This window comes from Myotis nattereri, assembly GCF_964212035.1.
Source record: "Myotis nattereri genome assembly, chromosome: 11".
Lineage (NCBI taxonomy): Eukaryota > Metazoa > Chordata > Mammalia > Chiroptera > Vespertilionidae > Myotis > Myotis nattereri.
The window spans coordinates 55,053,687-55,066,107 of NC_138086.1; the positions used below are offsets into that span (position 1 = coordinate 55,053,687).

General features: G+C 37.1%; 1 protein-coding gene across 12 annotated transcripts in view; it reads right to left on the minus strand.

The window, feature by feature from the left end:
- The window catches only part of ANKMY2 (ankyrin repeat and MYND domain containing 2), a 33,749-nt gene that overhangs the window by 8,886 nt on the left and 12,442 nt on the right, over positions 1 to 12,421 (minus strand). For all 12 annotated transcript variants that reach the window (XM_081101931.1, XM_081101930.1, XM_081101933.1 and 9 more), the window contains 3 exons: positions 10,565 to 10,663; positions 5,968 to 6,128; positions 380 to 594 (listed from right to left, as the gene is read on the minus strand). In XM_081101931.1, coding sequence (XP_080958057.1) covers positions 380 to 594; positions 5,968 to 6,128; positions 10,565 to 10,663 — 475 coding nt within the window. The remainder of the gene's footprint in view (positions 1 to 379; positions 595 to 5,967; positions 6,129 to 10,564; positions 10,664 to 12,421) is intronic.

Genomic DNA, 12,421 nt, shown 5'->3' on the forward strand with positions numbered 1-12,421 from the left:
GGTAACACACAGCTGTCCCAGGTACAGTCACGGAGACACACAGTGCCGTGATGAATCCAGGGCACCACCTGTGGCACAGCACACCTGTCCTCACACTTGCACTTGGGCTACTTTCTAGCTGTCTGACCTATGCGTGCTATTTCACCTCTCCAAACCTCAGATTCCTCGCTTGTAATGGGGGATAACAAAGCCCTGTAGAGAGCACAGAACAGAATGATCAGTCTACAGTCTAAGTATAAAATTGTCCCTGTTTCTTGCAGACTGAAGGTGATCCCAACGGTAACAAACTGCTACTAAAATACTTAAACTTTAAATCTATAACGAGTCTTCATATAATGAAACATTCTGTATTTTATACGTGGCATGATAAAAACAGTACCTTTTGATCAGAGTATCCAATTTATTCTCTCCATCTTTTAAGAAGTTAATGCATTTCTGAAAGATGCAGCTGATGTAATGCATTTTCATAGCCAATACTTCATTCATGTCACTTTGCTTCATACATTTCTCACAAATCAAATCCATCACCTTGTGGCACTTGTTCAGAGCTGCTTCTTCTGCCAGCAGAGGATTCTCATTTATAAGCATCACGATCTAGAAGAAATTCTAGTGAGACTTTTCTGTATAAAAATTAGGTACTCACTTTTAGTTGATTTCCAAAGATTACCAAGGAGTCTTTCTTATAGCCACAGACTTACTACATTAATTCAAATTAGAATGCAAATGGCCTTGATCAAAGTTAAAAAACTAATACAGAAGGACCCTGATTTTTGGAATTTTTTGAACTCTTTATGTCAAAGTTACGTGAGCTGCCATCTATGGTGTTAGCTGGCTACTCAGAGTCATGGTTTTAGTATCTGTTAAAAGTACTTTATTACTAAAGATAAAAATGGTATATTTGCACACCCTTTATATATAGAATCAAATCAACAAGTGATCACTTCTTTTAGTTAACATAATTGAGCTTTAGAATTTCATGGCTAAAAGAATTACAACTCTCATTAACTCTTACTAATTTTAAGGAAATGACATTTTTATAGAAATAAGTACAAATGAAAGGTGTATTATTTTCTGATTAACTACATTTCTCTGTGGAGATTTTCTCTATATCTTCTAGCATCCATAATAATGAAAAATAGATCAAAAGGAAAGCAAAAATAGCTTTAAAAGGAGGAATATTAGAGTAATTAAATCTGATGCTTTATGAGTCCCAAACTTCCCATATATGCCCAAATTAAGCTCAAACTTAGTGTAGTGAGGAGTATTCTTTTTTTTTTTTTTACCAACTTTGTTATAGGGTAGATAACATGCAGTAGGTCTGCAGAGAACAGCTGTAAAAATCCAGTGGCATAACAGTAATGTAAACATGTGTGTAACATGGGCACAATTGCATACACTGAGCAGAAAGTCAGTATTTGTTAACCAACATGTTACAGCTAAATATCTATCCCAGATAATGTAAATGTTAGGGAAGAACAGGTAGCAGATTTCATGAATTAGATCCTTTTCTTTAGACATGAAGAAAGATAATTTGTTAACTTAAGTAAAACACAGGACTAGTCTCCTACTCAGAAGTTTTATATAGATTAGGCGTTCTTGTGAAATTAAAATTATTTTTACACTACTAGATTAATATATAATCTTTTATTTTACTTAAAATAGCACTCAATAATAAATTATTAGAGTTCATGAAATAAGTATAATCAGAATCCCTGTTGGTAAATTTGCTAACAACTTTCCCTACCATAACACATATCAAAAATTAACTGTGGTAGTGAAGACTCATGAATTAGCTGTTTATATTTCTGCAGTCAACTACAATCATTTGGAGATGTTTATTCAATACTTTTATATACAGCATTTATAATGAAAGCATAGGATCTTACACCAAGATCTTCAAGAAAACCTCAAACAGAATCTAGATTAATGTGTGTGTTTTTGTTAAGACATTAGGCTTTATTTATTCATAATATACAGCAATATATACAAAAAATGTTACATCACCACAGCTCTACCATGAGCTTACAGAAAATTTACATAGCTGCACACAAAATGATAATACTTGAACTAGTTCGCTCCCTTTAATCACTGTGATGTTATAAGTTAATACATTATAAAGAACTCCTTATTATTAATTATTATGGAGAAATAAATATATTCTTACAGGTATAAAAAGCAGATATAGCTTATCTCCCAGAGAATGGCTACTTTAGAATATGTTTAAACAATGGCATTTTGAATTCTTTTTTTCATTTTGACCAATTCTGTGCTTAAAAATCATTTAACAATTAAAAATGGGCTCATTTGCGCATATCTGCCTTCTAACAACGTAGAGGCCCTGTTCAACTCCTGTCATTTTTCCTGTGAACCTGATTTTCTCCTTTCTAACCTCTGTATTCTGGGCAGCAGCATAATTCCCAAGTCCCTGTTGAAAACAAACATCCTTATTACTGTAGCAGGCACTTAACCTCGATGCAAATGTAGCTGTGTCCGGTGCATTGTAGCAAAAAGATGAATTGCGTATTAAGGATTTCTGTGCGTATTTTTAAAGGTCTTTAGCTTTATAGAGTGGCTGTTAATTACATTTTTATAAGGCTCCCCTTGAAAACCAATGCCAGTTTGAAAAGGGGTAAAACAATGAAAATGGGCCACCACAAAAGCAACTGGGTAGCTATTATCCAAAGTGTGGGTAAAAGAAAGGTTTTCAAGTGAATAGAGCATTTATCCATATAAAAAGCCAGGTCTGCTCTGAAGGAAGGTACTATAATCATAGAATAGTAGCTCTTATAAAACCAATGCTTTAAAAAATATAATGTAGGCTATTTCAGTTTATATACTTTTATAATTTATTACCTATCTAAATATGCTCTTAATCTGATTTACTCAAAATAATTGGAGGTGCCATAATTCTTAGGACATTTAATCCTGAGAGACCAGTTTCCATGTAAACATCAAAAATTATTCCACAGGCTCCATTATTGCATAACTGAAATTACTGCAATCTCAAGGGGGTGGAAACAAAGATAAAAATGCAGGAACTTCTTCAAATCAACCTAAACCAGAATTGTCCAATAATGCTCAGGCTACTGAGGAGACAACAGGCTCTGTAAAACAACACATTCTCTACATTGAGAAATACTGTGTCCCCAAGAAAAATCCTACTTCTCATCCCAGCCTGCCTCCTCCTAATAGAAAGAATGCCATGGTGGTGTAGTTGCTGCCACCTGGGTGCTGGGTGGATAAGAACTACTGATTCAGAAGAGGCTAAATATTTGTTAAAGATTAAATTCTAAGGCCCATATACTCTCCAGTAGAAATGCAAACATGTGATTCACAGCTGAATTTCCTTTTTGCCTACATGGGATCACAAGTTTGCCTCTAGTGTTTTTTTCAGAATGTTACAGAAAACATTTAAGTTTTGAAAAATAAAAACAGCATAGACTCTACTTGTCAGTTTTATAGGAAAGATCTGCTACTTTATCATCTCTACTGATGGCTCAGAAAATTAATTGGGGTGAAGAGCCAAATAACAGGTATATTTTGTTCATTCGTTTCTTGAGCTTCAAAGTCTATAAGTAAAGGGATGCATCACTAAAGTATTAAGATTATATACAATATGGGACTTATATCTTCAAATGAGTATGCACCATCAAAAAGGCTTATGAGAATTGTCCACTTATATTAATGGTATTCCGTTTATTCCACAGATTCCTCTTTTGTACTAGGCTTGTAAGGAAATCTATTTCACTACAGTATAGCAACACCTTGTATTAAGGGAAAACCTCAATTTTTGACCCAACGTTGCTCACTAAACAGCTCTGAATTACTATCAAATCTATACGTTATGAATGAAGACTACAACAGACATTGAAATTTGATAAAGGACAGCCTTACTGTAGCACACATGGAGTTTTTTGTAATGACTCATTAAAGAAATTATACTCATTTGGCTTGATTAAACATTATTTTTCAAACAAACAGAAAGGCTGTATATAAAATATGAAGAAAACAGCAGTGAAAATAGTTCAGAACAGCTCTTGAAGTTTCCCCAGTTAAGCCATTTGAACTTCTGGGTTGGTCTACAAAGTTTAAAAATCTGTGTGATTTAATCTAAGAACTGTATTACGTAAAGTCATCAAATAGGTACTTGCGTTAAAAAATGTGTTCATGACTACATGTCAGACAGAACATTTCGTAGAAGGCCAGTTATTATAGTGGATGCTGTTGGTGCCCCGCCCAGATCCTGTCTGCAGGTCTGTGCACCAGGTCCCTGCTGCTGGGAGTGTTGGCTGCTTTGGGCTCAGAGCTGCCTCCTTCCCCAGGGACCTTCATCCAAAGGGAGCCACCTGACTTGGCACTATCTGGGAGGCCGTCCTTTCCCTCTGGGGATAGGCCTCAGCCAATGACTGATGTGAAAGCCTGGCTCCCTGCCTCTCCAGAGCCATTAACGGTGCAGAGCTCCCTGTGAGAGGGAAGCGGAGGCTTGGCTTCAGCTGAATCCACCTCTTTGCTTAGCTTTTCTTCCTCTCTAGTCTTCACTCTGCTCCAGGTTTCAAGTGAAAGCACTCCTTCACTGTATCAACTGAACAAGAGCCCATTGCAAGCTCTGCATCTACAAAACCCAACCCAAGACAATTATGATCCTACTAGAGGCCTGGTGCACAAAATTCATGCATGGGGGCGGTGGGGGGTCCCTCAGACTGGCCTGCATCCTCTCGCAATCCAGGACTCCTCGGGGGATGTCCGACTGCCGGTTTACAGGCCTAAACCAGCAGTCAGACATCCCTCTCGCAATCCGGGACACTACATGCACCAGTAACCATACTTTTCATACAGGTGAAAGGGATCTTGCTGTTGTATGGGCATCTACATTTTTTTGCCCTGATTATAAAAAGTAGTATATAACATGATCCTTCTGAGGCAATAGTACCATTTTCCCCATCCTATGGGTACAAAAACTGAAGCAGAGAGAAGTAATTGGCTTTGTCACACAGTTTTAAATGTCAGAATCAGGGCTCACCACAAAATGTGCAAGCCAGAGTCCATGCATGTCATTGCTGCATCATCCTGTTTTTTCAGTCTTGCCAGGTTTTAATTTTTAAATCTAAGAGACTATGCCCAATATATAGGGTAGGGTCCCTAGGCCTGGCCGGCGATCAGGGCTTATCTGTGGGGCAACCAGCAGGGCAATCGGGGGACCCACACTGGCACCTGCCTTGGCTGGTGGCCTGGCGCCGCTTCCTCACCAGCCCCACCCCCCGATCGCCCCACCGCTGCCGCTGGTCGCCTCCCTCTGTCCGCTGGCACCCACCTTGGCTGGCCTGGCACCACCTGCTCTCTGGCCCCGCCACCCGCCAACCAGTCGTTCTGCTGGTCATGTTCTGCTGGTCATTCTGCCGTTCGGTCAATTTGCATATTAGGGTTTTATATAGGTAGATATAAGAACAGCTTAGACTCTGAAGCAATCTACATATATAAAAGCCTAAGTGACCATTACAACGAAACAACCGGAACAACTAGTCGCTATGACACACACTGACCACCAGGGGGCACACGCTCAACACAGGAGCTGCCCCCTGGTGGTCAGTTTGCTCCCACAGCAGGAGCACCACTCAGCTAGAAGCTGGGCTCACAGCTGGCAAGCACAGCTGCAGTGGTGGGAGCCTTTCCGGCCTCCATGGCAGTACTGAGAAGCAAGTGGTAAGGAGCAAGCAACGAGTGGTTAGGAGCGCGGAGTGCCAAGCGCCGAGCACTGAGCCCTACTCGGGCTCCTCCCTAGCTGCCTGCTGCTTCCCACACTGCTACATCCGTCAAGCCAGGCCAAAACTGGCAGTCCAACATCCCCCGAGGGGTCCCAGATTGCGAGAGGGTGCAATCCAGGCTGAGGGACCCCCAACCGGTGTACAAATCCATGCACTGGGTCTCTTGTATTTAAATAAAAAGCAAATACAATAAACACTACACTACCTTGACAGGATGAAGATTTGTTGTGGTGATAACTTTGTGCAGTGGGCCTGCCAACTTTGGGGGCAGTTTTGGCTCTTTATCCAGTCCCTGGGGTTTAGTGTAATAATCCAGTCTCTCTCGAGGAAAGAAATTGTTGATTACAGTTACACAATCGTGTTGACCTTTTAACAGAAAAATAGGAAATTTGTTACTTTATTATTCACAGTAAGACATTTTCCAATTTTTAAATTAATGAATGCTGCTCTGTTTTCTTGTGTGGTAAAATGCACATACATCTTTAATTTTCAGGAAAGAAGAGAAGAGGAGGAGAGGTAAAAGGTTTGGGGGAACATTTAAAGCGTGCTTTGTGAAGTCAAGAAATAATCTCCTTTTAAAGACACAGAATCTCTACTATGTATGAAGATTATGAGGATTGCAAAAAGGGCAGTGTTCAACTTATAATTTTTTACCCCAGTTTACAAAGATTGCTTATAATTTAAATGTCTCTTCTTCCACCTTTACACAAATGATGGTCATTATTCCCTAATCACATCTGGCTTTCGTTACATAGAAATTTAAATTGATAGAGCTTTTCTTATCATAATTAGTATTCATATTAGTAACCTAACCTCCCCTCTCCTGGAATTGGAGAAAAGCTGGCCTTTATGAAATAAACTAGAGAAAAAGCTTTTGCTCCCATAAGCCTGGAATCCATATTATGGTTCTCACAGGTCTCTAAGCCACTTTTCTAAGCCATACCTAGTGGTAAAAATAGTTCTAAAAGAAAAATGTTGTGAAACCGCTCCTAAAATATATGAAAACAGACATAAGAAGATTTAAAGATAAAGGGATGAGAGGAAAATGAAGAATTAGCATGTAACTTTATCTTCTCATCAGTCCCCCAATAGCTTAGTCAGAAATAGCCCTGTAGGCAGTTGAAAATATAAAAATACTGGCTATATAATAATCACACTGTCACAGGACTGGGGGCTTCTTAAGATTACACCTTTTTTGCCGAAACTGGTTTGGCTCAGTGGATAGAGCGTCGGCCTGTGGACTGAAAGGTCCCAGGTTCGATTCCGGTCAAGGGCATGTACCTGGGTTGCGGGCACATCCCCAGTGGGAGATGTGCAGGAGGCAGCTGATCGATGTTTCTCTCTCATCGATGTTTCTAACTTTCTCTCTCTCTCCCTTCCTCTCTGTGAAAAATCAATAAAATATATTTAAAAAAAAAAAGAAAAGATTACACCTTTGGGAGAAAGAACAAATATTACGTTACTTTTTACAAGATTAATCTCTTTCATTTCAGGTAGTGCTGAGATTATTTTGACATTTAAGTTTAACTCATCTGCTAATAATTTATATAAGAATAATATATATATTAAAAGTTTATCATTATAAATATAAATTTTCACTTAATTTATATCTAAAATTTTATAGTCAAAAGTATTAAGTAGTTTTACTGATTTTTAATTTATGAGTTTTGAATGCATACTAATGAAGCAGTAATATTAACATACAAAACAAATGCTGGGAGTTGGGAGAAGCTTCCATATTGAGAAATGAATAATTTATAAAGGAAAATAAATCAAATTCTCATTTGCAAAATCAGGATTAAGAAAACTGTGGAGTAACTTCTACATGTGATTGTGAGAAAAGAACAACGGTACATGAATCATGAAACTAGCCAAGATATGACTCACATTCTCCACAGAGAAAGATAGTTTTGGTTATGATGAGTTTCAAACAAAATACAACCTACATACCATCTGAGAAGGCCTGTCACTAAAACCTAACTGGATCAAGAAGAAAGAGGAAACAGTGGAGAACAGCAGCCTTGGCAACAGAGAGCATCGGAATGGGTGGAGAGGATGACTGAGGAATTATACTGCTGACCATGGGAATTACTGAGCGAAGTAAGGAGGTACACTCTGCTAACATGTTAGTACTAAAGATGTTACACTCTCAGCAAAGTCCACAGCTAGTGGTGCTGATGGCGGAGGAAAGAAAAGTCCTGCTGCCTATAAAACCAGAATAGAGGATGTGAAGAAATAAATGAGTTTTAAGGTTTTCCTCTTATTGGGGTGGTTAAATGGGTAAATACAGGCCTTTGGGGGTGGGACACAGAGTATAGTTTGTTCTTATTTTTAGATGATAAATGAGAACTATGAGTTTAATCAGGAGTGTTGTGAATAGGAAAGCAAGCACTAGTGGAATGGGAAACATTTTTTTAAAAACTATGTATCTTTATTGTTGAAAGTATTACAGATTTCCCATTCTTTTGTCCCACTGATCTCCCCACCCTGCCCACACACACACCCCAGACCTTATCTGAACTATTGTCTGTGTCGATGGGTTATGCATATATGCATAGAAGTTTTTCCCCCATCCTGATCATTCAAGTCAATAAAAGGAGAAATAAAATGTACTCTAACATAACCAGACAATCACATTGACAAAGAAACACACACACAACTACCATGTAAAATGTAGAGTAAAAAACTGAGGTAAAAGAGTAAAAGATGAGGAGACAATTAAGTTTATCAGTATTTAAGTGAAATATGCATAAGCTAAATGAATACCTTTTAAAAGAGAGAAAATATCTTTTGAGTTATAAAACGGAATCCACCTATCTATATATATAAAAGCCTAAGTGACTGGCTGACTGTTTGACCATCCAATTGGTAGCTATGATGCGCACTGACCACCAGGGGGCAGACGCTCAATGAAGGAGTAGAAACCACAGGCATGGAAGCATGGAACAGACTGATGAATCTTAGAGAGAAGGGGGAAGGGGGGAAGTCAGGAAGAGATTAACCAAAGATCTTATATGCATACTAGAGGCCCAGTGCACAATTCATGCACTGGTGGGGTCCCTCAGCCTGGCCTGTGCCCTCTCACGATCCAGGACCCCTCAAGGGATGTCGGAGAGCTGGTTTCAGCCTGATCCCCGCTGGCCAGGCCGAGGGACCCTACCGGTGCATGAATCCGTGCACCGGGCCTCTAGTATGTTTATAAATAATATAGGTATAATACTAGTTATGAAATAATAAAAATTGAAAACAAAAGGATGGGCAAAGAGATATTGACAAAATATTAAAAACAAAAAAGAAATCAGAAATGGCTATATTATCAGAAAAATTAGAACTAAAATTTAAGACAGAGTGGAATTATGTAATGATAAAACCAAAAGCAAATCATAATAAAAAGTGAAAAGCTGAAAATATTTCCATTAAAAAAACAATACATGCCAATTATCATTATTATTATTGCTTGTTACTTTGAAGCCTGAAGCTAATTCAAATAGAAAATAAAACAAAACTGAATAGCTATAAAACCCAGGAGACTTAGAAAAAATGACAATAAAAAAATCAATAGCTATGGGAAGATAAGTATTTCTCTGAAGCTTGCACAACAAGGTCATACCTTTCTCCAATCCTTCTGAAATTGAATTAAAATAATACTTGTTCTCACGGAGCTATCATAAAGTGACTCCATGACTGTCCAACCTGATCAATGGTAGCTACTATTAGTTTTATAAATTGACAGTAAAATTTAACAAAATATACAGATATGATACCCCACATCTGACTAATTTCCATTCTATCTTACCTTAAATGTTATTTCTCTCAAAACCCCTTAGAATAAGGATAGAAGATCCCTTTTTTTGATGTGTTTCTATGGAACTCTTAAGTGGTCCCTTAGCGTATGCTGTTTCACAATGCCCATCACCACTATTGGCCTCAAGTGCCATGAACACATGAACAGCCTCTGTCTTGTTCACCAATGTAATCAAAGCACCTAGAGTGATGCAGGGTATATAGGTTGTGAACATTACGTATTTGTTTCATGAATTATTAGTCCTCACAAAGCCACTTACTGTACTCCCTATGTCAGATGTTTATAGCTTTTCTATTAATGGACTCTCCTAACTGCCAATTTAGTGTGGCCAAACTACCAATGATCAAATATTCACTCCCACTCTCTTCTAAACCCTCTACATTATTTCCAGTAACAGGATTAACACATCAAGAAATATTGACCACACACAATAAATATTTGTTGTTGATGATGATAATGAAGCAGCTATATATTATTAATGCTTCTTCCTACAAAAGAATCATATTGCTATAACTATTATTAACAACAGTAATGATGGCATTTATTCAGTTACTTGTAAAGCTCTATTGTCTCATTTGATGCTTTCCATAACCATGTAAACATATTACAATGAGGAAATTGAAGGTCAGAATCATTAAGTAACATGCAACTGAGTAACACAGCCAGAATTTAAACTGAACACTGTTGACTTCACAGTTCATGATCTTATACATTGAACTACTTCCTTTAGAGAAATAAAATATTCAAAGCATTCGACTGCAACTGAAATAACTCCACCATTCTCTGTATCTTACAAAGTGGACATTCAACAGAGCTTGTTCATTTTCTCCAAAGTATCATGAGTATTTAATTAAGTTAGACAATATCTAGTGGGCTAAAAACATTTTTTTAAAAAATAAACATGACAGTATTTGTTCTTTGAGAAGCAAAGTGGTATTCTTTCCATGGAGAAAATTTGGGGTGTAACCTCATGTAAAACTGCCATCAAATAACTCACCCACAAAGGCTGCCATCTGAGCTGCTGTCCTTCCTACGGAGTTGACAACATCTGTCTCGGCACCAGCTTCCAACATTGCCCACGTGATGTCTTTATTACCTAGGGTTTTTAAAGGGGACATATTTGTTAATATTAAGGAATGTGCAATTCAAATACTCCCTATCAAATTATCTGTAACCTTTTCGTCACCATCTTTTAGATTTTCATTTTTTTGGATATTTTCACCTTTTTCTAAAATATAAATCATAACTATAGTAAAGAGTAAAATGCTAGAAGAACCTATTAGAAATTAAACTTGTTTTCTAGAAACACATCAGGCAATACAAAAATTGAGTAGACATACCATTTTTTTTTTTAACCGAACAAAATATATTTATTTTTCCTAATGATGTTTAGTACAAAGTAAAAACAAAAACATAGATGAATAAAAGTCTTTACTTAATATCTACTAACCCACCTCATCTTTCACACCGTCAGGCCCTGGGACAACTATTAACAGTTGGGGGTATACTTTTCTATAATTTTTTCTCGATAACCATCATTTGCATTTATTCTATTTGCATTCTACCACTCATGGAATCATTACAGATATTTAGCTATTATAAATTGTACTCAGTGAACAGCATTTTTCATTAATTTTTGCAGTTTGAACTACAATTTCCTTAGGAACAGTTCCTGGAAAAATACTGTGGGAGCAAAGGTTACACATATTTTAAATGCATTTTTTCAGGCTGCCTTCCAGCAAGGCTGGGCTGATGTGCACGCCCGAAAACAGTGCAAAAAAGTTCCTATGCCAATGCTGGGCATTGTCACTCTTCCTTAACCTCTGCCAATGTGGTGAAAAATAACCTATGTTTGTTAGCCAGTTTTACTTCTTTATTCTTTTCAATTTTCTGTTTCATTTTCTACTGCAGTATTTGCCATTTCTAATTGATTTATAAAAACCTTTCATATATAATAATGTGATCCTTTAAAATGTATAATAAGTATTTTCCTTAGTTTCTCATTTGTATTTTAACTGTATATGAGGTATACCCTATATATAGAAATTTTAAAATTATATGTAATCAAAGTGGTTGTCCTTTTGAATTCTATATTTTATGTCATGCTTAGAAATGCTTTTCAATTCTAGGATTATAAAAATAGAGATTACTGCTTTTAAAATATAATATTATAGTCCATCTTCAGTTCCTTAAAAAATGGCAACAATTTCACATAACTCCATTTAATTTTAGGTAATATTTCCCAACTGTCTTTCTTTAGCAAATCATAAGCAACATGAGTCAAAGTCAGTTTCTAAATAGATCCTCCAATTTAGTAGAAAAATGCCAGTGATGCAAACACACAGCTCCAGCAGAGCAGATCTTTCCTCAAGAGAACAAGATAGACAACATCAAAAAAACCAACTTGAAAGGAATAACTGATCCAGCTCTTCAACGCTACACAAAATACAGAGTATACGGGGTGGGCAAAAGTAGGTCTACCGCTGTTCATATGGAAAGTAGTACAATAACTAACAACAATACAAGAATAAACTCTATTTCCTGTATTCACAACTGCAAATCTACTTTGTCCCACACTGTATGTTATCAATACAAAAAATTGATTGATTTAAATTAAAAAGAAATCAACAAATTAACTGTACCTTTCAGATACAATTTTTCAAAAATCAATTCCCACCATTATTTTCCATTTAGAATTGACCTTAAAATTACTATAATAAAAATGCATTTCATTGAAAAGTATATATATACTAGAGGCCTGGTGCACAAAAATTTGTGCACTCGCGGGGAAGGGGTGGTCCCTCAGCCCGGCCTGTGCCCTCTCGCAGTCTGGGACCCCTCGGGAGATAATGAC